Source organism: Glossina fuscipes, unplaced genomic scaffold, assembly GCF_014805625.2.
Source record: "Glossina fuscipes isolate IAEA_lab_2018 unplaced genomic scaffold, Yale_Gfus_2 61, whole genome shotgun sequence".
NCBI classification, from domain to species: domain Eukaryota; kingdom Metazoa; phylum Arthropoda; class Insecta; order Diptera; family Glossinidae; genus Glossina; species Glossina fuscipes.
This window is the reverse complement of record NW_023998433.1, coordinates 4,320,668-4,347,447: the sequence shown is the minus strand read 5'-3', so window position 1 is coordinate 4,347,447 and position 26,780 is coordinate 4,320,668. Positions and strand designations below refer to the sequence as shown.

Sequence of the window (26,780 nt, the reverse complement as noted above, 5' to 3'; positions counted from 1 at the left end):
AATTTCATCATTAAATCTAAGAAGAACAATCTATTAAAAACTTAATTTGTTATATCAGGAAGTAGTACGTACATACGGTAACTATAAAACAAAAACGCAATTAACATATTTTCGTATCCGTGGCAACGCCAAACAAAAGACTCCGTCGAATATAAAAATATATCTCTGGTGAACAGCTGATTATCAGTATAGACAAAATAAATGTGAAAACTTTGTAAAGTGTAAGGGATTTAAATATTATTCCAGAATAGTTAAAACGCATTTTAAGTGTGCGGTGTTAAATTTAAGAAATTTTAACTTCTTTCGAAAGCATTGCTATCGTAAATACCATGTCCACCACTTCAATTGTGCAACAATTTGTGGCTGGGCTAAAATCTCGTAATCACAATGTTCAAAATAAGACAGCCCAGGATTTATTCCTTTATGTTAAAACGGAACTTAGAGAAATGTCGCAGGAAGAGTTAGTACATTTTTTTGATGATTTTAATCATCAAATTTTTAGCATGGTCATGTCGTCGGATATTAATGAAAAAAAGGGCGGTGTGTTAGCTATAAGTAAGCTTATTGTAAGTTCACACGATAGAAAAGACATAAAATACATTTGAATTTTTGTTGTTCCTCTAGAGTGCATGATCAGTGGCGATGTGGTTAACACTATGAAACGCATTACACCATACTATAATCATTTACGGGACTTATTGCCTTGCAATGATGTTTCCGTTATGGAAATTGCTGCCCGCACCCTAGTGAAATTGGCCAATTTGCCCGGTTCAAAAGGTGCTGAATCGTTTGAATTTGATATTAAACGAGCTTTTGAGTGGTTAAGTGGAGACCGTCATGAGGTAAAGAAATTATATACATTTTGCTTAAGTAATGCCAACTTATTTTACAGTACCGTCGGTACGCTGCTGTCTTTATATTACGCGAATTGGCCGTAGCAATGCCTACGTATTTTTACCAGCAAATCTCTACATTTTTTGACCACATATTCAATGCTATTTTTGATCCTAAGCCTGGTATACGTGAGTCTGCTGGAGGTGCCTTGCGTGCAGCCCTAATTGTTACTTCTCAACGTGAAAATACTAAACAATCTAGCGAACCTATATGGTATAAGACATGTTACACTGAGGCTCATAAAAGTTTCTTAGAAGATGCTGTAGCCTTACAGCGCGAAGCAAAAGGGATGACTCGCGAAGATCGAGTGCATGGTAGCTTAATTATTTTTAATGAACTGTTCCGTTGTTCTAATGCTACTTGGGAGCGTCGCTACAACAGTTTAAAAACTTTATTGCCGGAAACTTTGAGTACAAAGTTAGGCGACAGTCTGGCCGTTTCTTATTTGACCGCAGGCAGTTCTGCCGGCGGTAGTTCAGTAGGTAGCCAGTTAACAACTATAGTTCCTCGTTTGAAAGCACCATTTATTAAAAAAATGGGCTCCACACGTTTGGTAGAAATCGCTGAACAACATCAGAATTTATCCTACAAATTAAACACGGTAAACATTACAAAATGGTTTTAATTTCAGTAACAACCTTTATATTTTAGAGTAATGTACTAGAATCATCTTATGCTCGTGAAGTTTTAATGGACCACTATACCACAATATGCGACAATATTTTAGACCAGCGCCTCGCTAAATCACTCTACATACAGCAAACGTTATTGCAAATTTTGCCACGGTTAGCTGCTATTAATCGTGAAATCTTTGTACAGAAATATCTAAAACTATGCGTTCAGCATTTGCTTAACGTCCTGAAAGGAAAAGAAAAAGATCGCAATATTGCCTATATAACCATAGGGTACATAGCTGTGGCAGTAGAACGGGACATCGATAAACATTTACCTACTATAATGACGGCAATTAAGGCTGCTTTGCCACCTAAGGACGTTATCAATAAACGCAAATTTGCAATAGATCCAGCAATATTTGCCTGCATTACTCTGCTTGCTCATGCTGTCAAGTCACATATTACTGATGATGTTCGTGACATATTGGAGCAAATGTTCTCTACGGGGTTATCACCAGCGTTGACAGTATGTTTGCGTGAATTAGCTGAAAATGTGCCTCATCTTAAATCTGCTATTGCGGAAGGGTTAATTGGTGTGCTATCTCAAATTTTAATGAATAAAACATCTGGTGCACTTTATGCAGGAATGTTACCAGTTAATTCCCCTATGGAAAGTTCAATAAATTTGCCGCAAGATGTTCCTACCATAGTGTTGGCTCTGCGAACCTTAGGGACCTTTAATTTTGAAGAACAAAATATGTTGGATTTTATTCAACGGTAAATTGGCATTCCACTGATAGTGGCAACATAATATTTGATACCAGTTTTTCTTCCTCGTTAACAGATCTGCCGATTACTTCATTAATCACGACCAACAAGAGATACGCTTGGAAGCTGTACAAACCTGTACACATTTATTGAAACTGGCAGTACGAACAGCCGATACCATAGAAAATTCGGCTACTTTAATTGAGACTGTATCACACGTCATTGAACGTTTGCTTATCGTCGCCATAACCGACATGGATTGTAATGTAAGGGTTCGCATTCTACGTTCATTAGATGAAACATTTGATGCAGAATTAGCGCAACCCGAATCGTTGAGTGCTTTATTTATTACTCTTAATGATGAAATTTTTGAGATACGAGAATTAGCAATGGTTACCATCGGACGTTTATCGACCATGAATCCTGCTTATGTAATGCCAAAATTGAGAAAAGTTATGGTACAATTGTTAACAGAGTTGGAGCATTCGGGCATGAGCCGAAATAAAGAACAAAGTGCGCGTATGTTGGACCATTTGGTTATAAGTACGCCGCGCTTAATATCGACATACATGAACCCAATTCTGAGTATTTTAGTACCAAAACTTAGAGAACCCGAATCAAACCCTGGTGTGGTACTAAACGTTCTGCGAGCTATCGGTGATTTAGCAGAAGTTAACGGAGGATCAGAAGAAATGGAAATGTGGGCTGACGAGCTGTTAGCTATTCTATTAGAAATGTTAGGAGATGCTGGTTCACCTGATAAACGCGGCGTAGCTTTATGGACGTTAGGTCAATTAATTTCAGCCACCGGTCGCGTAGTTACACCCTATCATAAATATCCCGTTTTGATAGATATTTTGATAAATTTCTTACGTACTGAACAAAGACGATCCATACGTCGAGAAACAATACGCGTTTTAGGTTTATTGGGAGCCATGGATCCTTACAAGCATAAAATGAATAAGGGTCTGATCGATAGTCAAAAAGACAGTGTTTTAATCTCTTTATCTGATTATAAAGTGGATGAAAATCAAGATATATCCACTGCCGAATTACTAGTTAATATGGGAAATATTCTAGATGAATATTACCCGGCTGTGGCAATAGCCGCTCTGATGCGAATTTTGCGCGACCCGACTCTAAGTAGTCGCCACACTAGTGTTGTTCAGGCTGTCACTTATATTTTTCAAAGTTTAGGAATTAAATGTGTTCCATATTTATCACAGGTTCTCCCAAGTCTGTTAGAAAATGTCCGCACAGCGAATAATAATTTAAGAGAGTTTCTATTCCAACAACTGGCGATTTTAGTGGAAATCGTACGCCAACACATAATTACCTATATGAACGACATATTTAAACTTATTAAAGAATTTTGGACCAATAATACTCCCTTGCAATCAACTTTAATAAATTTAATAGAGCAAATTGCTGTTGCGCTGGGTGGAGAATTCCGCAATTATTTGGCTCAATTAATACCACAGATCCTACGTGTTTTGCAGCACGATAGTTCAAAGGATCGAAATGTAACAAAGCGTTTATTGCAGGCTATAGAGAAATTCGGCAATAATTTGGATGATTATTTACATTTAGTAGTACCGCCCATAGTAAGACTATATGATTCTCCTTATGTGCCGCAACAGGTTTCTTTAGTAGCTTTGGAAACTATCGACAGTTTAGCCTGGATTTTGGATTTCACAGATTTTGCTTCACGTATTATTCATCCTTTGGTGAGAGTGTTAGACTCTGAACCTGAACTAAGAGATCAAGCCATGTCTACCTTGTGTTCGTTAGTTATACAATTGGGGAAAAGGTATTTAGTTTTTGCGCCATTGGTTAATCGTACCGTAACTCGGCAGCGTATTGTCGATTCGAAATACGAGAAATTATTGGCTAAACTACAAAGCAATACCACCATGTGTTTGGACGAGGAGTTTTTAATGCGTCAAGCCAAATTTAAGAGCAGCAACATGGTGGCTACTTTAAGTGATGTTAATACTACGATTAAGAAGCTAAACGTGTCCACGAAGCAGCTATGCATGGCGTGGCAAGTGAACAGACGTGTTTCCAAAGACGATTGGGTTGAATGGTTAAAGCGGTTATCAATAGGTTTACTACGAGAATCAAGATCGCATGCTTTACGAGCTTGTCGTGTGTTAGCCGAAGATTACGATAAACTCCTAAGAGATCTTTTCAATGCGGCCTTTATATCCTGTTGGACTGAATTATCGCCAGAACATAAAAATGAATTAACGCAATCATTAATACAGGCATTGCAAGTGACTGATATGCCAGAGATTACGCAAACAATTTTGAATTTGGCCGAATTTATGGAACATTGCGATAAAGATCCAATACTCATAGACCCTAAACTTTTGGGTACACGCGCCATGGCCTGCCGAGCGTATGCCAAAGCGTTGCGTTACAAAGAAGAGGAATTCATGACCCACAAAGATCCTCATGTGTTTGAGTCATTGATTCTGATCAACAATAAGTTGCAGCAAAAAGAAGCTGCGGAGGGTTTACTTACAACTTACAGAAATGCAGTGGGTAGTGAGAACTCGCGTTTTAAAGACGAACTTAAAGTTCAAGGTCGATGGTATGAAAAACTGCACAATTGGGACCAAGCTTTGATATATTATCAACGTAATTTGAGACAGGATTCTACTGATATGGAATCTCACTTAGGTTATTTGCGTTGCCTGGAATCTTTAGGCCAATGGTCGGATCTTAGTAGTGTAGCGAAAGAAGAATGGGATACTTTCTCCCGGGAAACTAAATGCAAAGCAGGTCCGTTGGCAGCTGTTGCAGCCTGGGGTCTACAAGATTGGGAATCAATGCAAGAATATGTTAAGTGCATACCGGAGGATTCGCAAGATGGTAGCTTTTATAGAGCTGTTTTGGCTGTGCATTATGAGGATTTTGAAACAGCTCAACGCTTGATCGATGGAACTCGTGATTTACTTGATACCGAATTGACTTCCATGGCTGGTGAGTCCTATGAAAGGGCTTATGGTGCTATGGTATGCGTGCAGATGCTAGCTGAGCTAGAAGAAGTTATACAATATAAACTGATACCGGATCGTCGGGAACCTTTGAAGAATATGTGGTGGAAACGTTTGCAAGGAGGTCAACGTTTAGTGGAAGATTGGAGACGTATTATTCAAGTTCACTCTCTTGTTGTTAAACCTCATGATGACATTCACACTTGGCTGAAGTATGCTAGCCTCTGTCGTAAATCAGGTTCCTTAATGCAATCGCACAAAACTTTAGTTATGCTTTTGGGTACTGATCCTAGTGTCAATGCTAATGAAAGTTTGCCTTATCACTTACCACAAGTCACTTACGCTTACACAAAACATATGGCAGCCTCGGATAATATGAAAGGTGCTTATGAACAACTAAGCCGCTTCGTAAAAGCCTACAGTTCTCAGTTGAGTTGCATGCCAGACACAATATGCAAACATGAAGATCATCGTTTGTTGGCCCGTTGTTATTTACGGTTGGCAATGTGGCAAAATAAACTTGAAGGCTTGGATCCAGAAGCAGTGCAAGGAGCTTTAAATTGCTTTGAAAAGGCCACTAATTATGATCCCAATTGTTATAAGGCGTGGCATTTATATGCTTACATGAATTTCAAGGTAGTTCAAGCTCAAAAGCAGGCTTTAGAAAGTTACAAAATTCCCATAGAAGTGCACAACCCTGCATTGCTCCTAGAGAAGGAACGCATTATTATTGAACAATACGCAGTGCCAGCAGTACACGGCTTTTTCCGTTCCATAAGCCTTATAAAAGGAAATTCTTTGCAGGACACATTACGTCTATTAACTTTGTGGTTTGATTATGGCCATCATTCCGAAGTTTATGATGCTCTATTGTCGGGAATGAAACTAATTGAAATCAACACTTGGCTTCAAGTTATTCCCCAGCTTATAGCACGCATTGATACACATCGCAACTTAGTCGGGCAATTAATACATCAACTGCTTATCGACATAGGAAAATACCATCCTCAAGCTTTGGTTTATCCTTTGACGGTAGCCTCAAAATCTGCTTCTGTAGCTCGTAAAAATGCAGCTTTCAAAATTTTGGATTCCATGCGTAAACATTCACCAGTCTTAGTGGAGCAGACCATGATGATAAGCGAAGAATTGATTAGAGTAGCTATTCTATGGCATGAGCAGTGGCATGAAGGCCTGGAAGAAGCTTCGCGTCTTTATTTTGGGGACCGCAATATTAAAGGAATGTTTGACATCTTGGAACCCTTGCACGCTATGTTGGAAAGGGGACCTCAAACTCTAAAAGAGACTTCCTTTTCTCAAGCTTATGGCCGTGAACTAACCGAAGCTTATGAATGGACCCAACGTTATAAGTCTTCGAATGCTTTAATGGATTTAGATCATGCTTGGGACATTTATTATCACGTATTTCAAAAAATATCAAGGCAATTGCCACAACTAACCTCACTGGAGTTGCCTTATGTTTCACCGAAATTGTTAGCTTGCAAAGATTTGGAACTAGCTGTGCCAGGATCATATAATCCAGGGCAAGAACTGATTAGAATCAGTTTTATTAAAACGAATTTACAAGTAATAACATCTAAACAAAGACCTCGCAAGCTGTGTATTCGAGGTTCGAACGGCAAGGATTACATGTATTTGCTGAAAGGTCACGAAGACTTGCGTCAAGATGAAAGAGTTATGCAGTTGTTCTCTTTGGTCAACACTTTATTACTAGATGATCCTGACACTTTTAGACGTAATTTAGCCATACAACGCTACGCTGTTATACCTCTTAGCACAAATTCGGGTCTAATTGGATGGGTGCCACACTGCGATACTTTACACACTTTAATACGAGATTACCGCGATAAGAAGAAGGTGCCTTTGAATCAGGAACACCGTACCATGTTAAGTTTTGCCCCTGATTACGATCATTTGACTTTAATGCAAAAAGTAGAAGTTTTCGAATACGCTTTGGCTCAAACTCCAGGCGATGATTTGGCAAAATTGTTATGGCTAAAATCTCCATCCTCTGAAGTGTGGTTTGAAAGACGCACCAATTATACACGTTCCTTAGCAGTTATGTCCATGGTTGGTTATATCTTGGGCTTAGGAGACCGTCATCCCTCAAATCTAATGCTGGATCGGATGAGTGGCAAAATATTACATATAGATTTTGGCGACTGTTTCGAAGTAGCAATGACTCGTGAGAAATTCCCCGAAAAAATACCATTCCGCTTAACACGCATGCTTATTAAAGCCATGGAGGTCACGGGCATAGAGGGTACTTATCGCCGTACATGTGAGAGTGTTATGCTGGTCTTACGACGCAATAAGGACTCTTTGATGGCTGTATTGGAAGCTTTTGTATATGATCCACTGCTTAATTGGCGGTTATTAGATACGGAAGCAAAAAACCATCGTCCTAAAAATCCAAACGATCCCACCAATACCACCAATATGGTGGGAAACAATGGTAATAGCCTAAGTAACTCTGTAGAGGAATCTATGCTCCACAGTAATCATATCGCCAAATCAAAGGCCTACGATAACCAGTTATTTGGCGGCCTTGGTGTTCCGGCAGCCAACGCAGACATTACCAATGGCAAAGCAAGCAAAGTAATCAAACGTGTTAAACGTAAACTAACCGGTACCGATTTCCAAACGCAAACCAGCTACACAGTACAGCAACAGGTGGACTTACTTATACAGCAAGCCACTAACAATGAAAATTTGTGTCAATGTTATATTGGGTGGTGTCCCTTTTGGTAAGCATTAAATTTATAGCAGTAGTAGCGTTAAGGCGCAACAATTTTGAAAAGGATGGAAAGAATTGTACTTTAGCATGTCGTGTAGAGTATAAGATGGGATATTTATGCACATAATGGTAATTTCTGTACGAAACTTAGAGTTTTAAAAGTTTACCTTTCACTTTATGATTTTTTTTAATTTTTTACGACTTTAAATATAATAATTGCCCTTATCAGTATATTTATGCATACATCTATTTTCATCACAAATAATTTTTTAAATAAATTTGATTAAAACTTTACGTTATTTTTTCTAAGAAAGGAACCTCAAGGAAAATTTCTTTTAAACCGCCTTCAAAGAGTATGTACATCTAAGCAGTTTAAGGTTATTTAGCACCGTCCGTCTGTTAAAATTTGAAGCTGCTAAGAAATATCAAATACCAACTTATTTTAATTTTTTAACCCGTAAAAATCTGCTGCTTAGTTACAGAAAAGTATACTACAAGAGTACAGTTAATATGCGAAGTACGCAAACTTTTTCCCCTCTTCACAATTGACGGAAATTTGTGATAATAGCAATCATCTGTAACTGAATCGCCAAACATCTTAGCAAAATATTCTACTCGACGTAAGGACTCGGTAATATTGTCATACTCAAAAGATATAGAAATGCAAAAGGAAAGTTAGACGAACTGAACTATTTCGCAAAGTGGCCCTTTTTTGTACCCCTTCACTGATAATAGAAGAAACAATAACGATAAGAAAGCAAAAAATTCGGGGTAAGATATGAAAGACGAAGAAATTTTAGGAACTTAACTGAGTGAGCAAAGCCAAATAAAAGACACAACGCAGAAACTTAAAGGGACGTATTTGTAGAATTGTGCCATGACTTAACGCATAAATCCGTATGACGTATCTTCTGGCCATCGCCCATAAACCCAATCAAAAAGAAGAACAAATCACTATGAACTGTGTCCGATATTCCCATTAAGTCTGCTATGAAGAAGAAATTCTAACGACTTTATTCCCACAACGGGTATTAAAATTTGTTTTAAAAGGAAAGTCCTTTCCAAATCGATCAAGTTTGTTGACATTATCATCATCAAAACCATGAATCTTAAACCAAGTCTTTCCATAGCATCATGCTAATTTCTAACCAGTGTTTGTGTACATACTTTTTGTGATGAGATTCAGAGATTGTGTGACTTTGTTGATGGTGAACAAAATGTGATTCTAGCTGGAGATGCTAGACATTGCTTGTATGGCAATCAGCTCTCGACCAACAAAGGCGAATTCTTATTAGCACCATCAATGCCAGCAGTTTTATTGTGTTAAATAATGATAATACTACCTTTTATTGCAATCGGAGTGGTCGCACGACGAGCAGTCTCTGGGATCTAACCTTTTCTAGTTCAACTATTCAACACCCTCCCATTTTATTTCACAGTTGCACCAATTTCGTTAAAAAAATAGAAAATTTCATTTCACTTAACCTCCTTATGAACCGTCTGTTTAAAGTCAATCTTCCTTCCGAAGTCTTGAATCGATCTCTACCTCAAAGCAAAATGTCAATCTCTCTTGTATGAAGGTCTTATGTCAAGAAAAGCTTCTTCTTTATTACAACAAAGGCTATGATATATTTGCCAGTGACTGTTTCGTTGAACATAATGTCTAGCTTCTCGGTAGTGAGGCGTCTGTCTAAAATAGCACAAAGGGTCAAAGATGCGGAGGAACTTTCCTTGACTTTGATTGAATTCCTTGCCATTAGACATGCTATTAATAAGGTGGCTATAATTCATGGTATCAAAAAATTTGTTGTTTTTTCTATTATTATTATTATTATTATTATTATTAATTTCGCCAGAGAAATAAATTCTAAGACTAAACTCTTAAAAGCACTAGCATCTAAGGCTATCGGCTTTTTATTAAAAACTCTACCGCACTTGAGATTCGAACCCACGACCATTGACTTGCTAGTCGAGATTCCTCCCCTTCGGCTACTCAGGCGGATGTTGTTTTTTCTAATAGTAAGCCCGCTCTACTTGTAATAAATAAAATAGATGCAGTTAATCAATATGTGTTTGATATACACATCTCAAGTGGATGATTGTGATGCCACTTTGTTTGTATACCTGGTCACTGCGGAATGTTTTTAAATGTAAAAGCTGACTCAAGTTGATGGAACAATTTCGTCCATCAAATACACTCTCAATGAAGCAATAGGAGCAATTCGTAACCACATCTTTCAACAACTAAATGACGAATTTAAAGAGATTGCGCGTGTTAAATCTAATCGGCTTTTCTATAAAATAAATCCCACATTTCACCCTTATAAAATAGTGAATTGAAATTGCACAATTTTCAGACGGTGAAATAAATGGCAAAAAGATTTCTTAATATAAAGTCTTCTAAACACTTCTAAATATAGAGTCTTCTTTTATCACCTGTGATTATTTCTTAGGGTATACCTGAAGCAGGTTAATTGTTATACACATCACCGCAGAACGTTTTCCAATTAGGTCAAACGTCTTTCACTTTTTCTACATTTGTATAGCGTGTAGTATCATCCTTACAACATACAGTGAGATTTTTATTTATTTATTTTTTTTTTTGTTGTAATATATGATGAACACAAAATCTAATTTTTTTACACGCGAAGGATATATCATTCATTTTATCAAATTATCATTTTGCAACGGCCAGAAGGAAACTTCAGAGACCCAAAAAAGTATATATAATCTTGATCAGCATCAAATTCAAAGTCCATGTAAGCATGTCTATCTTTCCACCTGGATAACGTCTGTTGTAAACGTTTTCCTGTCCTGTCTCCTTTTCTTCTCCCTTGGGTGAAGTACACGCCGACAATATTACGTAAAGTGAGAAAACATCTATTTCTCAAAAGGAATAAAAATTGGTTTTTTGATCATTACTCATAAACTGCAGCAGATGCATATACAAAACTTTGAAGGTCTATCTAAGGGATGATGTAGTACCTCTACAAAAATGGAAAAATCAGCTATGTCTGCTTAATTTTGTAGTATATCATAATCCCATTTTTATCAAACCTTTATAACACTCAGAAGCATGCTTCAAAAACCTAATAAAGTGTACAAATTCTTGGATAATTTCAAATTCGGAGTGCACCCAAGCATGTCCGTCCGTCTATTTGCCCAACTGTGTCGTGCCTTATAGAGCATGAAAATTTTATTCTGTTATTTTTTTGTCTGTTTTACGATAACAGTGATGGGTACAAAGGATTCGGTCACAGCCGAATATAATTTTTCTACTTGTTAATAATTGACTGCAGCTTTATTTTAAGCTTACTTCAGGTTTCTCTTTCATATACGTATGTGAGTTTGAACATAAGACTGACGTGTATAAGAAAAGAGTGTTAGAGCAAAGGACAACATGCTCATCTACCATATAATTCGTTATCGCGACAGTTTATCTTTGACGCACACACATGGGCAAACATAAGAGAGTAAAAGGAGGCTTGTATAGGCCTAACACAACGTGGAAAATAGTTACTATGAGTGTCCCACATACTACCACAAATTTAGTATACGCTTATCACAGGTGGTTTGGAGCACAAAAACTTTGGATGGTTTAAGTTCTGAGTCTTAAATAGTTTTGTGAAAGTCGTCTTAGTTTGATTACGTAGAGTTTTTTGTTTGTGTAAACATCATATAACTTGTATTAAATTCGGCAAAGTGCATCTTTTATAATAATATACGATGTGCATTATTCATATTTTTATATCCACTACCCGAATTTTTATGGCACCCAAAATACATCAGCGTCCCACAAATCCTGCGAAGATTTTGGATCAGTTTAACCTTGCTTGCATGCCCATCTTACCTTCTGTAGGCTGAACGCATGCAGTGGTAAAAGTTATGTAACTAGAAAAATCCACATTAAGTTTCAAGTTTAGTGTTGGTCTAAAATTCATTTATTATTATTATTATTATTATAATTTTAGACTAATGAAGTAAATTCTTAGACTAAAAAAAAGACATTGAGCACTAGCAACACAGGCCATCGGCTCTAATATAAATAAATGTACATTAGATAATGTGCTTAGAAGTATTAATAAGGTAATATATAGAATTGATATTCGGTTCTGAAGCTGATTGTAGAAAGTCCAAAGGGTTAATCGTTCCAAATGCAATACTTCTAGCCAAGCAAGTTTTGAGGCAGTCGCAGAGAATGTACTTTATGGTGAGAGTTTGTCTACAACTGCAGATTGGGGAGGAAGACTTCTTCAAGATCCATTGGTGAGTTGCAATTGTATGACCAACGAATTCTCGAAAATGTTTGGATCTTCATTTTCTCAACGTTTCTTGGATATAAAGGTGGAGTTAATTCGGGGTTAATGGAAGAGTAGTGTTGATGATGGTATTGTAAATTTTCTTCTGCAATTTTCTCTTTAACTTTTCTTCTTTGAAGATCCAACTTTTCCATGACATCATCCATAATTAGAGGAGCAAAACCAGCATCCTTTGCCGCTCGATCAGCCTGCTCATTTCCCAATAAACCGATGTGACTTGGTACCCATAACATTTTAATTTTTCCGTCGGATGTTGTAATTATATTCCTTAATTTGTTGATGGTGCTCCATCTCGAAGTCGAAGGATTCCGAATAGCTTGTAATACAGGCAAACTGTCGGTAACAATGACGGTTTTGAGTTTGTTTTTATGGACAAGGTTTGCAGCGTGAAGGATAGCTCTGGGTTTGGTTGTGAAAGTTGCAGTATTTTCGTGAAATATGCGGTTGAGAAGAACTCGTCCTGTAGGATCAACCACGGCACAAACATGAGGCAGACCAGAAGATTTTGAGCCGTCTGTGTATAAAAGATTCCAACCAGTACTTTCTAATATTTGGGTTTTTTCAGCTATTAGATTCCTGAAGACGTAATTTGGTGTATTTTCTTTCTTGTGCACAGACAGCGAAATGTCAAAAGAGCAGTATTTCAAAATCCATGGAGGTTTAACACCAAAAGAGCGGAAAATTTTTAAGGGAATGTTCAATTCCTTTGCGACGTACATACAATAGTCAATTGCAGATGGTGACTTTGGAATTTTCTTCGCAATAATAATCTTTTTCCTGTCATCACCGAGAATAGATTTGTTTGAATTAAGAAGCTTGGGGACTATTTTGGCTTTTAACTCATAAAGTCTATTTTCTAAAATTGGGTGACCAGTTTCGTTACAATATTATTTATGGGCGTCGTCCAAAAAGCATAACAACTTGCTCTGACGGCTTGGTGATAGGCCGGGTTAAAGATGTTGGTATTAGATTTGCAGCTATTGCCATAAATTATCAAAGCATAGTCAATCTTGCTTAACACAAGCATTTTGGTAAGATAAGCAATAGTGCTAATATGCGCATTGCTTCTCCAAGCAACGTACTGTATGAAATTCACACTTGTTAAAATAGAGTTTTTTAACGGCATATAGTGTGCTTTCCAATGTTTGTTGGAAAACGTGAGCCCGAGAATATGCAGTACTGGTAAGCCATTAATATGCATCAGTAGATTTTTTGCATCGCACATTTGTTTTCGACACATGTGCATTTTTTTTGATTTTTGTATAGAAATTTTAGCCCCTGAAGAGTTTGCCCATGCGGAGATCTCTCGTCCAATAGATTCAAGGATGTTGATTGCTTTCGCGTTGTCTTTTTCTTTTGTAAAAATGTATACATCGTCCGCGTAGAGACAATGTTCCACTCTTATTTATATATTTATTTATTTATTTTATTTATTTATTCCACTTAAACTAGAAACTCAACTAAACAAATAACAGTCGAGTTCAATTGGCTCTTAATGCAAAACTTATATTAATTAACAATAAAATTGAGTATAAGCACAATAAAACAAATAAGAAGAAAAAAAAAATAAAAAGAAAAAAGAAAAAAAAACATGTATACTATCAGCATAGGAGCACACTTACAACCGGTACAGGACCAAATTGCAAATGAACCCCGAAGCCATCGCAAACATGCATAAGCCTGGCAACCGATAATAAATTGACAATAATTCACTTTCGAAACGTAACGACTTTTTAAGGATAAAAGCTAGTTTAAATACGACATAGGTAAATCGCGCGTATTAAGCAATGTTGCTTTAATGGACTTTAAAGAGTCCGATAACGAGAATAAGTGGTAGACGTCATTTAGGTTCTTGCAAACGACTCTGAGCGGATTGAACAGCTCATAATTAAATTTACACTGATTAAGCTTAACCAAGATAAAGTGCCTAGAGAAGCGGTTAGGGACATTAAAGTTTATTTCACCAAGTAATGAAGGCGAGTCAATAGCACCATTTATTACTTTAATTAGAAAGGAAACGCCAAGAACAAATCTACGTTTCTCAAGAGACGGTAGGGACAGCAGAAGCAACCTAAGTTCATACGGAGGAAGAGAGGCAATCGGATCCCAACCCAAATTTCTAAGGGCAAACAGCAAGAATTTCTTTTGAACAGATTCAATTGAATCTACGTAGCACCTATATGAAGGAGGCCACACAACTGAGGCATACTCGAGTATGGGTCTAACCAAACACATGTACAGCCTTTTCGTAATGTAGGAATCATCAAGCTCTTTGGACCACCTTTTTATAAAACCAAGCGCGGACCTAGCTTTGCTAATCGAGAGCTCAATATGCAAGTTAAAACGTAATCTATGGTCAAATAGAAAGCCTAAATCTTTAATCGAATCGACGTCCTCCAACTTATGCGAATCTATGAAATACTGAGTAATGAATGACTTTCTCCTTGAGAATGAAAGCTTCTTACATTTACTCAGATTTAGTTTCAGAAGATTCAAAGAGCACCATGCAACAAAATTATCCAAATCACCATGAAGCTGATGTGATTGCGATTCAACAGAGAAGGAAGAAAACAGTTTCACATCATCAGCATACATTAAGATCTGGCTGGAATTAACCACCGATGGGAGATCATTAATGTATAAACTAAATAAAATAGGACCTAAGTGACTTCCTTGAGGTACGCCAGACGTAACGGGGAATTCATCCGAGGTGATGAAGTTAAACAAAACCCTGAAGGATCTATTGTGCAGATAAGAGCTTATCCATTTCACTAAGTAGGGTGGGAAATCAGAGGCTTGGAGTTTAAAGATAAGTAGTCTATGGTTAACCATATCAAATGCTTTGCTTAAATCAGTGTAAATAACATCTGTGCGAGAGCCGCTAGAAAAAGCCTTGAAAACATGACAGGTAAACTCTAACAAGTTGGTGATTGTAAATCGCCCTTTACGAAAGCCGTGCTGGTGCGGAGAAATATACGAATTAATGGCAAAGGCCAAATGCTGAGTCACAATACGCTCGAACAACTTGGGCAAGACACTCAACTTGGCTATGCCTCTGTAGTTCTCAACAAATTGTCTACTTCCACTCTTGTGGATAGGAATAAGGAAACTACTCTTCCAACATGAAGGGAAAACACCTAAATACAAGGACATGTTAAAAATCTTTGAGATCACACCACATAACTCGACAGCGCAAGATTTAAGTACACATGATGGAATTCCATCAGGTCCAGGCGAACAACTGTATTTTAGAGAACTCAACCCTTTAAGAACATCATCTTCCGAAATAATTAAGTTAGGTATTGAAGCCGAGTTAGTTATAGGCTATGGGTAGTTTGCTGATAAATCGAAATTAGCAATCGAAAAGTTTCGTCGGAAATACTCAGCAAATAGATTTGAGATTTCAAAATCATCCGAGGAATCAGAGCCATTAAAAGAAACATAAGAGGTATATGTGGAAATTTTTCTTTTAGAGTTAACAAATTTAAAGAAGAATTTAGGATTAGCAAACAGAGAGGATTTAATGAACTGAAGGTATCTGCAGTAATAATGATGGTTGAGGAAGTTAAATCTATGACTCGCCACCGAGTAAGCGACATAGTCGAGCGCAGAGCCACTTTTCGAATATTTTTTGAATAGCGAGTTTTTTCTATTCTTGTGATATTTAATTGTCTTATTAAACCACGGGGGACATCTGCTTCGAGGTCGACAATGCTTGATCGGAACAGATGCAGCAATAGCTAGATTTAATGTATTGTAGAACGATGGCAATAAGCTTTCAATACTACTGGTTGAGAAATCAAGCGTCAGATGTGAAAGACGATGTTTTAGTAATACAATATTGATTTTATGAAAATCATAATAATTATTTAAAAAAGTTTGATTTGGCACATTAAGTCATTTCAACAAACCAGCATTAATATGATGAAAAGAAGTGCATATTGATGGATGATAAGGATCCTCTGGTAAACTAAAAGGTGGACAACGATTTACGTAAATCTCGGGAAAATTGGCAAAGCAGAGATCAAGCAGTCTACGATTACAATTAGGGGTACGATTATATTGACCCAAATTATGATCAAACAATTCACTAAAGAACACAACAGCCCTATCAGACGTTGAAGTAGGAACCAAACAGCCAGAATTATCAGTGCTACACCAAGTGACTTGAGGCAAATTGAAGTCACCCAATACAACGACCAAATCAGTGGGTCTCGAGCGCTTGGCCACTTTACAAATGAGGGAAGCGTGTTTCCTGTAAATGGAGATATCGGAATTTGGGGGAATATAGGAGCAGGTTATAAATAGATGTTTATCAGGCATATTCGCACGAATAGCGATAAATTCAACGTCAGGAGAAGTGGAAAATTCAATTAAATTGGACGGGACTGACGCAGATATGGCAATTAATACACCACCACCAATGCGATTCACTCGATCATTTCTAAACACTTGGAAAGAATTATGAAAAAGTTCCGACGAATGAAGATCGGGTTTTAGCCAAGTTTCAGTAAAGGCCAAACAGAAAAATTCCGTGCTCACTGAATTTAGAAAAGTGGAACGAATTTTCGAATTTAGGCCCCTAACATATTGATAAATGAGAGATAGTGGGCCTGAAGAAACAATTAGTTTTTTGAAGGCGACAAGACTATTGCCTTGGTATTACGGGGACGATCTCGAGGGATAAATTCCTTAATTAAGGATCCTACTGGCCACAGTGATTTGTTTAACAACATATCAGCCGGAACTAATATTTTAAAAGAGGAGATTGCCCTAACTTGAGAAGGAGCCATTTTGAAGATGCTAACACGCTTTAAGTTGACTGATGGGACTTTCGTCGCCAGATAACCTTTTATGTTATCCACCGATGTTTCAGGTGCCAGTCTTGACACAAATATTGCTTTTCTAGGAGGAACTGCCGTCAAGCAAATGTCATTATTTGGAACAGGAGGGGGGTTCGCAGTAGGAGAGTTTCGAGAAGGGGAAAATATAGATGGGGTTATCGCCCTTGTACCGGCAGCTTGTGAGACTTGCCCAGTCTGGTGACCAGCATTCACACGCGAACAGCGAGGAGGAGAGGATGATTTATTTTTCTCTTCATTACTTTTAGGCGATGGTGCTTGATTAGAGTGATTGGCGACTCTGGGCGGAGATACCCTTGCCACTTCAGCGTAGCTTAACATCGATGGACTTGCCGGTGTTTGTAACTGTTTTGCTACCAACCGACTCAGCAATATCGGAAACATTACGTTTCATTTTAGAGTTAGAGGGAGCGGTAACTTGTACCAACGAATTAGATTTGGAGAAAGCCAGAGGTGACGTTCCACACGCTACACTACGAGTAGAAGATGAGTGTCTCATCAAACCTATACTTAATGAGCTCAAACTTTTCCCACAAGGAGCCGAGATTTCTACTCAATTCCGAGAAACCATAACGGGTCTCCGTGAAAAGTTTATAAAAGTCAATGTCCCACTGCCTACAGTCAGGACATGACCATCTTAAGCCTTTAGACGGATCAGCGACTGCGTCAGCAGCACGGCCGAGAATACCGGCACACTTTGTATGACCAAAGCGCTCGCAGAGCCAAAAAGAAACGAATCTGTCAGAATCCGGGCCTGATTTCGCCCGACAAGGTGTATATAAACACTCCATGTCCTGTCAAAAAGACAGTTGTGGATTATGAAGAACAGACACAAAAATCACTAAAAAAATCCTGAACATAAAAATTTATCAACCAATTTGTGCAAAACTTCTCTGTTAGGTTGACACTGTAACGAGAAATCAATAGCAACACAAACTCCAAACAGCAAAAAAATAACAGAGAAAAAGAGAGAAAACGAAAAAAAAAAGAGAGATTTATATCAGAGCTCAAAATTTTTATTTGCAAAAATCAAATGATTCAAAGCGTAAAGGAAAAATATTTCTTTTACTTTGAATTCACTCACTTCTCAAAGTATATTATAAATTCACACACTATAAGGCAGAATAGCCACGAAATTCAACAAAAAATTAAAATATTAATTGCCGAAACAAAATATATACGACTATACCGCGCGACAGAGTTGCCAGACTGGTACACGACAAAGAATTTTGCTAATTTCGTTGAAGGCGATTTGGAAAAGCGTGACAGAAAGAGGAGATCCTTGCGGAATGCCATTCATTAGCGGAAAGGAATCAGAGACATCATTGTTGATTCTAACTTTGAACCGCCGATGCGACATGAATGATTTGATGTAGTTGAAGAATTTGGGTGCAACATTCCATGATTTCAAGAGTCTTAAGATAACATGAAGACCAACTCTTTCAAATGCTTTTTCGAAATCAATTGAGAGAATTGTTACGTGATTTCGTTCGGAAATTGCTTTGCTTGTGAAATAATCAATATGTAACAGAGCGTCGATGCACCCTCTACCCCGCTTGAAACCAACTTGTTGCTTTGTTATCAGGTTCTTGGATTCAAGAAACCAAGATAATCTAGATGCCATAATCTTCTCTAAAACCTTAGAGAGGCAAGATAAAAGAGAAATTGGGCGATAATCAGATGCGATGGAGACATTTTTTGACTTTGGAATTGGAACAACTGTTGCCAGTTTCCACATGTAGAGTATATGGCCAGTCATAAATGCCGTATTACATAGGTCCAGTAATTTCTTTTTACTAGACTTAGGCATAGCACTGATCATTTGGTATGAGATGCGGTCTAGACCAGGTGTCTTCCCCTTCAAATTGGAGAGACAACTTCCAAGTTCTGAGGTGGATACGCAATTTTCCAGGAACATGGCACATCTGTCGATATTATTTGAAGATATTGGAGTCCTTTTATTTTCAATGAAAGCACTGGAGAAGTTGCTGTCAGAGGAGTATTCGCACCACACTTTTCCAAAGTAATTAGAAATCTCATCTGCGTCAGTTAAAGTTCCATTGGGAGTGCAGATGGCAGAAATTTCGTTCAGGTTTGAAGTCCCATTAAGTCTGTTGATTTTGTTCCAGACAACTTTCATTGATGTATTTCTGTGAATTCGTCCCGAAAAAAGTTCGAAACTAAGTGCTTTTGATTTTCGCAGTTCCTTCCTTAATAGAGCATTGGCCTTTTTGTATAATAACAAGTGATTCTGATCAGGACGTCTCTTAAAGCGGTGCCATAGATCCATTTTATTTTTCCTCAAAAACGAAAGCGTGTTGTTCCACCATGGAACCCTAGCTCGTTTAAAAGAGGTGTTGGATTGAGGAATAGAAAGATGAGCAGCCGTGCGAATCGCTTTAGACATAATAGCAGCATCATGGTTGCAGTTTCCGTTAAATGGCTTTGAGTTCAAAAATGACTCCACCTGCTTGGAGTAATTGATCCAATCCGCTTTATCTAGGAGGAATTTGGCCTGTTTTGCTGGAGTAACAGAGGACGTTGAAAGTTTAAGATCGATTATGATCGAAAAGTGATCACTATTATGTAGATAATCAGAAATAGACCAGGACACCAAAGGAAGAAGTGATGGAGAGCAACATGTTAAATCAATATGTGAAAAAGTATGATGAGTTGAGAAGTGCGTTGGTTTTCCAAAGGTTGCTTTGAAAAAAGGCCTTTTCTAAAACAGTACCGCGACTGTTGTTTACTGTTGAACCCCAAATGGTATTCCTACTATTAAAGTCGCCGCATATTATTAATGGGGGGGAGAATACGACGAATAAATTGCAGAGTTCTTGCTGAGAAAACGATTGCGAAGGTGGGATATAGAGCGAAAGCACTATAAATTTTATGTTTAACATTATTTGTATCGCTACGGCTTGTATATTTGAGCTAAAATTTATGCGTTTGTGAGGTATATTTGATTTTATAAAAACACCAACTCCTTGTTTGGAATATGAATTTTGATCAGCATTCGTGAAGTATCCAGTATATGATTTGGGTGGAATAGGATTAAAAGAGCTTCTACAATGGGTTTCTTGAAGGGATAAAAAGGTTGGATTAAAATCACTTATGAGTGTACGGAGTTCATCAAAATTATTAATAAGTCCCTTAATGTCCCATTGTAGAATTTTAGAAACCTTATTTAATTGTAATGACATGGAAGCAGAGTGGAATTAAGGTCAAGTTGACATGTCAGCGTCCCCGTCGAGAAGGTCGCTATAGGAATTTTTCGTGAATGATTTATTCTTACCAGCTGAATAATCTGTACTTAGGTGGTTTGGTACATTTGAAGCGCAACGAGTGGGCGCACGTGAATAATTTGAAGTTGAAGATTGATTAATGGATGAAAGAATGGATTCATTACCATTTGTAATTTGTTGAGTAAAGGTGATAGCTGGAGATTCTGGAGAATTTAGTATATTAAATTTTAGCATATATGTTGTTGTTTTAATTTTTTCAATATTTGGTGTTGCTTTGGTTTTTTCAATATTATCTTTGGCGGGTGATGTAACTGGTTTCGCAATGTAATTTTTGCTTGATGGTAGAACAGGTCTTTCATTGGAAGGAGTTGGAACTAAAGGCTTATAAGTCTTGATTTGCGAGGTGACAGCAGCGTCGGTATTACTTTTGTCAATTCTTTGGGTTCCAGATGGATTAATATCCCGGTACTTGCGTCGCGCTTCCTCCATGCTAGAATAATTTTCTAATTTGATTTTTAGAATTTCACGCATTTGTATAAAACGTGGGCATTGTTTGTCTAACGCAGAGTGTTGATCGCTGCAATTTAAGCAGAAGCTACGCGTAGTTTTCAGGATGTGGAGGAAGACCACAGTTAGCACAGGATGAAGGACTGGTGCATCTTTTTGCCGTATGGCCCAGGCGTTCGCAGTTTTTACACCTCATGGGATTTGGAATGTAGAGTTCTACTTTACATTTGTACCAAGCTACATCAACTGTTGCCGGTAGCCTATAGCGGTCAAAATTCAAAATAATTCTTCCTGTAGGAGAGCGGGTTTTTTCATCGTCATTTAATTTGGTGAATTTGTAGACTTCAGTCACTCCTTGAATGCCCATTTCACGCACAATTTCATCTTCCGGCACATGCTTTAATCATGGGGCATAAACTACGCCTTTAACCGAGTTCAGTTTGTCATGCAGTTTAGCGGATATAGCGCACAAATTGGCTAATGATTTAGACGTTATGAGCTTTTCGGTTGCGCTCGGTTTCCCAGCCAGGGCAAGTAAATTTCCATCGCGTAAAATCGATGTAGAGTCTATAAGCGTTGTATTGCATTCTAGTGCTTTTTTATAGCGAGAGGGCTAATTTGCGAAATTGTTATGGAGGGATCAGTTGGAGAAATCACAACATATTTTTTGTCGATAGGAACGATGCTGCTGGTTGACAACACCGGAACTTCGGAATTTTTAATTTTTTTTCTTTGAGGGGATACGTCTGCTAATAGATGAAATCTATTTGAGTTTTTATCAGGCGGCCCCGGGGCCATTATGCCTTATGGTTGTCTATTATTTAATTATTTGTGAAATAACCACTCACTTGAAAAGGTTTGGGAAACTACTGAGGATAATGTCAACTGTGTGTTTTCAACTTTTCTTTTTTTTTTTGGATTTAATGGAAACACGTACGGTATCCGCGATGATCACTTTTAGCAATAAACACACAAAAAGTTCAATATATTTTAATAAATTTGAACGCTTTTAAAAATGTATAAAACAGAGAAGAAGAAATTGCAAAATTTTTTTGCACAAAGAGAAAAATATGACCATAGCGCTTGTGGTCTAAAATCTAGAACGTAAGTTTTTTAAGTCGAATGAAATTAGTCAACAACGTATTAGTTTGAGATAGCGAGTATGAGAGACTCCCAAAAAGGCGTAAATTATTTGTATGTTTTAAATTTGAAAAGGCTTTGTCAGACATCCAAAAAAGTTCTTCCTGGGTGTTTATGAGAGCTTCTGCTAATAAAATTTCAACAACATAATTCGACATTTAAAAGATTTTCAATTTTATAATTCAGAACCAGACACGATTGTAACATGAGCAAAAGAGCGTACGCAAAAATGTAGATGTATTGGTCTCTGACACGTATTTAACATTCTTACGAACGGAATAGCAAATCTACCTTATAAAAACATGCTGTAAACAATATTGATGTTTCGTGACCCTTAGTATTAAATATTTTTCTTTTCTTTGCTCTCTTGAGATTTAATTATGTACCGCCCCTTAATCAAGCATTTGAAGTAGGTTATGGTTTGGTATGCTCTTCTATTTAGTGCTAAGATATATATATATATAAGCTAAGGAATTTCTAATTTTCTATCATCATTATATGATGTTAAACTAACATTGTATGAGTGGCTATGTGTGCTTAAATTTTAGCAACGAGTTCCTTGTTAAATGAGAAATTATAAATTCCATACAATTGACTTCTGACAACGCAATTTATTGATTGAAATGCTATCTTACCATTCAATGAATTTCTGACATTCCGAGCGTTCTGTCACTTGCCTTTGCCTTTTCATGTAATTGCATGTGCTGCACGAGGGTTCATTTGCTTAGTGGTCATGTTATTGTTCCTAATGATTTATCTAAAGGCGTACAAACACGTAAACGTGTCAACACTCAAGTGGAACAGTACTAAAACTCGAACTCAATTTCATTAACAGTTAATCCCATAATAAACAGCAAGTTCGCTGAGTTTGTGTATATGTAAACATATATTGCTTCCAAATTGGCACTAAAAGTACATTGATTGTGTTTAATTTGTTGCAAAAAATATTAAAAAAAAAAAAAAATGTATGGCATACACTTTCTTTGGCTACGCTACAATTAACACATAAAAGATGTTGCTTTATTTTTGACAAACTTAGGCGGGAACTTTTCAAGTGAACAACAATTATTTTTATTGGAAAACATACAACAAAACAACGAACTCTTGCACTTGTCTCGAATATATTGCAAGAAACAAATTTCTACGACCAGGGCAGTTGATTAATTTGCCGATACGTTTTCTGTTCAGGGCATGTCAAATGATAATGATGTCTATCTCTACCGTGCTGTTATTATTCTCTCATTAGCGACGAGGCTTTAGCGGCACGCATTGATTAAATTACTAGAGATTACTCTCTGTAGAGCAATCACTTTACTTGCTCTTTTCACTACCAAAACTAGCTATTAGAACCTACACAGAACACTATTACACTTAAACTACGGAGGAAATTAAGACACAAAGTTACTTCTTCCTTTATTCCTGACATAACCGATAATTTTGTCACGCTAGTAAGCTGATCAATTACATAAACACAATGAACCATGTTCTCCTCACGATTTGGTCTGCTACGTCATCTAGTACAAAAAAGACCCTCCAATCGTGCCAATGAAAAAAAAATACTATAATAATACAATAAAATAATACTTCAACTTTCTCATTTCATTTTTACTTTCTGCATTGGGATTTGAAAATCAAAAAAATTTCAGTTAAATTTGGAAGTTCCAGGACTGTAATTCTTCAGTAATTCCACGCGATCGAGGTAACAAAGGTACATTTATGCCTGCTCCGCAGCAAGCCTCTCCTCATGAAAAAGCTATGGAAAATAAAACACATATTTTAATTAATTGTTTAACATTTGCACGAATTAATTGTGGCAACATTTTATTTTTTCAGATGCACTCAGATACAAAAACAAAATATTGATACACTATACTATTGCAAACACGTGGTCAATTTTTGCAGACGTACTACAGCATCGTCTATACAATAATCTGTCAAATTTTTGCCAGTATATCTGCTGTAGTTTGAGTAACGAGGAATGCAATGCAAATGCAATGAGGCTTATAACTGAAATATTAGTACATCTAAAATAGAAACGAAAAATACAAAAAAATAATCTTCACAGTTTATGGAATATCAAAGGTGATAACTAAATATTGTTAAAAGGAACTGAAACGAACAGATGCTAGCCAAAATTTGATACCAAACTTATCCAGCACATTTGGGATATATTATATAAATATAAATCCGCCTGAGTAGCCGAAGGCGAGGAATCTCGACTAGCAAGTCAATGGTCGTGGGTTCGAATCTCAAGTGCGGTAGAGTTTTTAATATAAAAGCCGATAGGCTTTAGATGCTAGTGCTTTTAAAAGTTTAGTCTTAGAATTTATTTCTCTGGCGAAATTAATAATAATATTAATAATAATATATAAATATAGTCTCCCTTCACTATTTTTCACATAAACACCACGCTGGTAACAATTCGACGAAGTTCTCCCAATCTTTAGCAAAAAGAGCGGATTTACCGGTCTTGAAGAGCTTTACCGCTAAGTGAATATATCCGATCAGCTTATTTGTAAATAGAGATAGGTTAAGATGCCAACATTTTACATCAATTATAGCTAAACACAAGATTGTTAAAATGTGAGGATAATTGAGAAAACAAAAATGTAAAACAGATGTTTTATATTTAATTAAAAATCTTTGGGCTATGCGAAATGGGATGCAAAAGAACGACATACCTTTTTTGTTTTATTGAGAAAACAGAATGAAGTTATGAAAAAACAGAAATGATTTTAAAACAAATACAATATTTATATATAGTTACTGAATAAAAAAGCTTTCTCATAAAGAACAGTAGAACGTATACCGACCACATGGCCAGGCGGACACTGTGAATCAATGAAAGCATGAATATAATTTCTTTTCCTAAATATATTAACGGAAAAAATATGCATTTCAATTTTTTATTTTGTTTATTGTTATATTATTGAAAGTTCCACAATTTTATACGAATTTTCCGTAAGGTTTCCATATTTTGAACGTTAAATGAAAAAGTTTTCAAAATTCCGGGCAATTGTTAGGAAAGAAATATGAAAATAGAACTCTGATGGAATAAATTGTTATAGGTGATGATTACTTTAGCTAAACGAGAGTGAGTACTTTTGTGTTTAAATATCATATATTTTTTTAAACAAACTCAAATCGGAAATACTTTTTCCCCTATTTTCGAATATTTTTTATATTAGTGGAGCTTGTTCTTTTATATATTAAAAAGTAATAAAACATTATCAATTTAAAACAGATGTCTGTATAACACCATTGATTAAATAACGAAATTAAGCACATATCATCAATCACTTCATGCAAAAGTGCATTATAAAATTTAAAAAATACAATTTTCATTTGTCGCATATATTAATTGTCAACAAAATTTACATTTTACTAAACGTCAAATGAATAAAATTTACACTTTGATGATCTGTAATACTAAAATTATAATTTTTAGAGGTTTAATGCAACTCTAAATATTCTCAGAAATTTTTGTTATTTATGGATAGCGGCAACTCTGTCAAGCTTTTCGAAAGCTAAAAACAAATTCGTATAAAATTCTATTTCTCATAGCTGTACACTTTGTACATTTTTTATGAAAAGCCCTAAGTGCCTTTTTGCTAAGAGTAAAATTGTATTTCTCTGAGCACAATTTACTTTGCTGCACATTTCTTCTGCAAGCCCAAATTTTATTGAGACGAAAATTTTATTCTGACAGTAAAATTGGCTTATGTAAAAATTGAAAAAAAATTGTGAATTTTTGCAATAAAGATCGTACTGTGTGTATTTTGTTGTTGTATTGTTTTTGAATTGCATATACAAAACAAAAAAAAGTTGCCTTAGGAAATAATACAAATTGAAGTTAATAGTTTTAAAAAATTATTAAAGATTATGTAATCCCTACAACTCGTATAAGTAGTAATCCCATTACACTTTTTTAATTTTTTTTAAATATCCTTCATTTCTTATCTCCTAAATAATTTAAAGGAAAAAAAATGTACATAAAAACTAATCGAAAGCTAATATAATCCTAATTAATATTATTAAAGATACAAATATAAGAAATAATATAATAAAACAATTAATTTTCCAATCTAATATTATATATTCTTTCCTCTAATAAAGTGCTAAAGCAAAAATTTTCAATACAAAATAACTTATTGCTATGCAGACTGTCGGTTTTGCCTTGACGTAATGATGTAATATTTGCATAATTTTTTATATGTACTGAATGTAGCCATTACTTACAATTGTATTATCTCCTATTTTGTTTCCGTCTTTCGGAAACTGATTTGGATTTCTGATATATTTAGGCTATTATAATGCAAGCTTCTTCTTATGCATTTTGATGTTGATGAGATATTGTCGTCCATCTCATCCATCATTCCATATATACTTAGGTGAAGGGTTGGGACAGTCTCTGTGGCCAACGCCGCTTTAAATCAAATATTATCGGGATTCTTTGTATCCTGATAAAAATGCTTATCCCATTTATAATAAGAATTTTTATCATTTGGGACATTTAATATGGTAAGCCAATTTTGTAATTTGCTTGCAGGGATTTGAAACGCACATCTGTTTTCAACTGATTTACCCTTTTAATATTTGCATATTATGCACGTTTTTCCACCCACCATTATGAATATTATAATACTAAAGCTATATAAAAATTATAGAAATTTT

At 36.3% G+C, this 26,780-nt stretch overlaps 1 protein-coding gene across 3 annotated transcripts; it reads left to right on the top strand.

Annotated features, from left to right (window-relative positions):
* Positions 1-329: 329 nt before the first annotated feature.
* LOC119637775 (serine/threonine-protein kinase Tor) lies at positions 330-24,221 on the top strand. Of its 3 annotated transcripts, XM_038034054.1 has the most exons (6): positions 330-555; positions 625-842; positions 893-1,495; positions 1,546-2,285; positions 2,353-8,043; positions 23,940-24,221. In XM_038034054.1, coding segments are annotated over exons 1-6 (7,479 nt in total). In that variant the 3' UTR covers positions 23,941-24,221. The 3 variants fall into 3 exon arrangements, with proteins under 3 accessions (XP_037889982.1, XP_037889981.1, XP_037889983.1); XM_038034053.1 differs by lacking the exon at positions 23,940-24,221 and having other exon boundaries at positions 2,353-8,290; XM_038034055.1 differs by lacking the exon at positions 23,940-24,221 and having other exon boundaries at positions 475-566; positions 2,353-8,288.
* The last annotated feature ends 2,559 nt before the right edge of the window (positions 24,222-26,780 follow it).

What these genes read in the sequence shown, in the direction of transcription:
- LOC119637775 (XM_038034053.1), top strand. Translation starts at nt 330, where the DNA reads ATGTCCACCACTTCAATTGTGCAACAATTTGTGGCTGGGCTAAAATCT. An exon ending in GGGCGGTGTGTTAGCTATAA is followed by an intron (nt 556 to 624) that starts GTAAGCTTATTG and finishes TTGTTCCTCTAG; the next exon opens with AGTGCATGATCAGTGGCGAT. An exon ending in TATCCTACAAATTAAACACG is followed by an intron (nt 1,496 to 1,545) that starts GTAAACATTACA and finishes TTTATATTTTAG; the next exon opens with AGTAATGTACTAGAATCATC.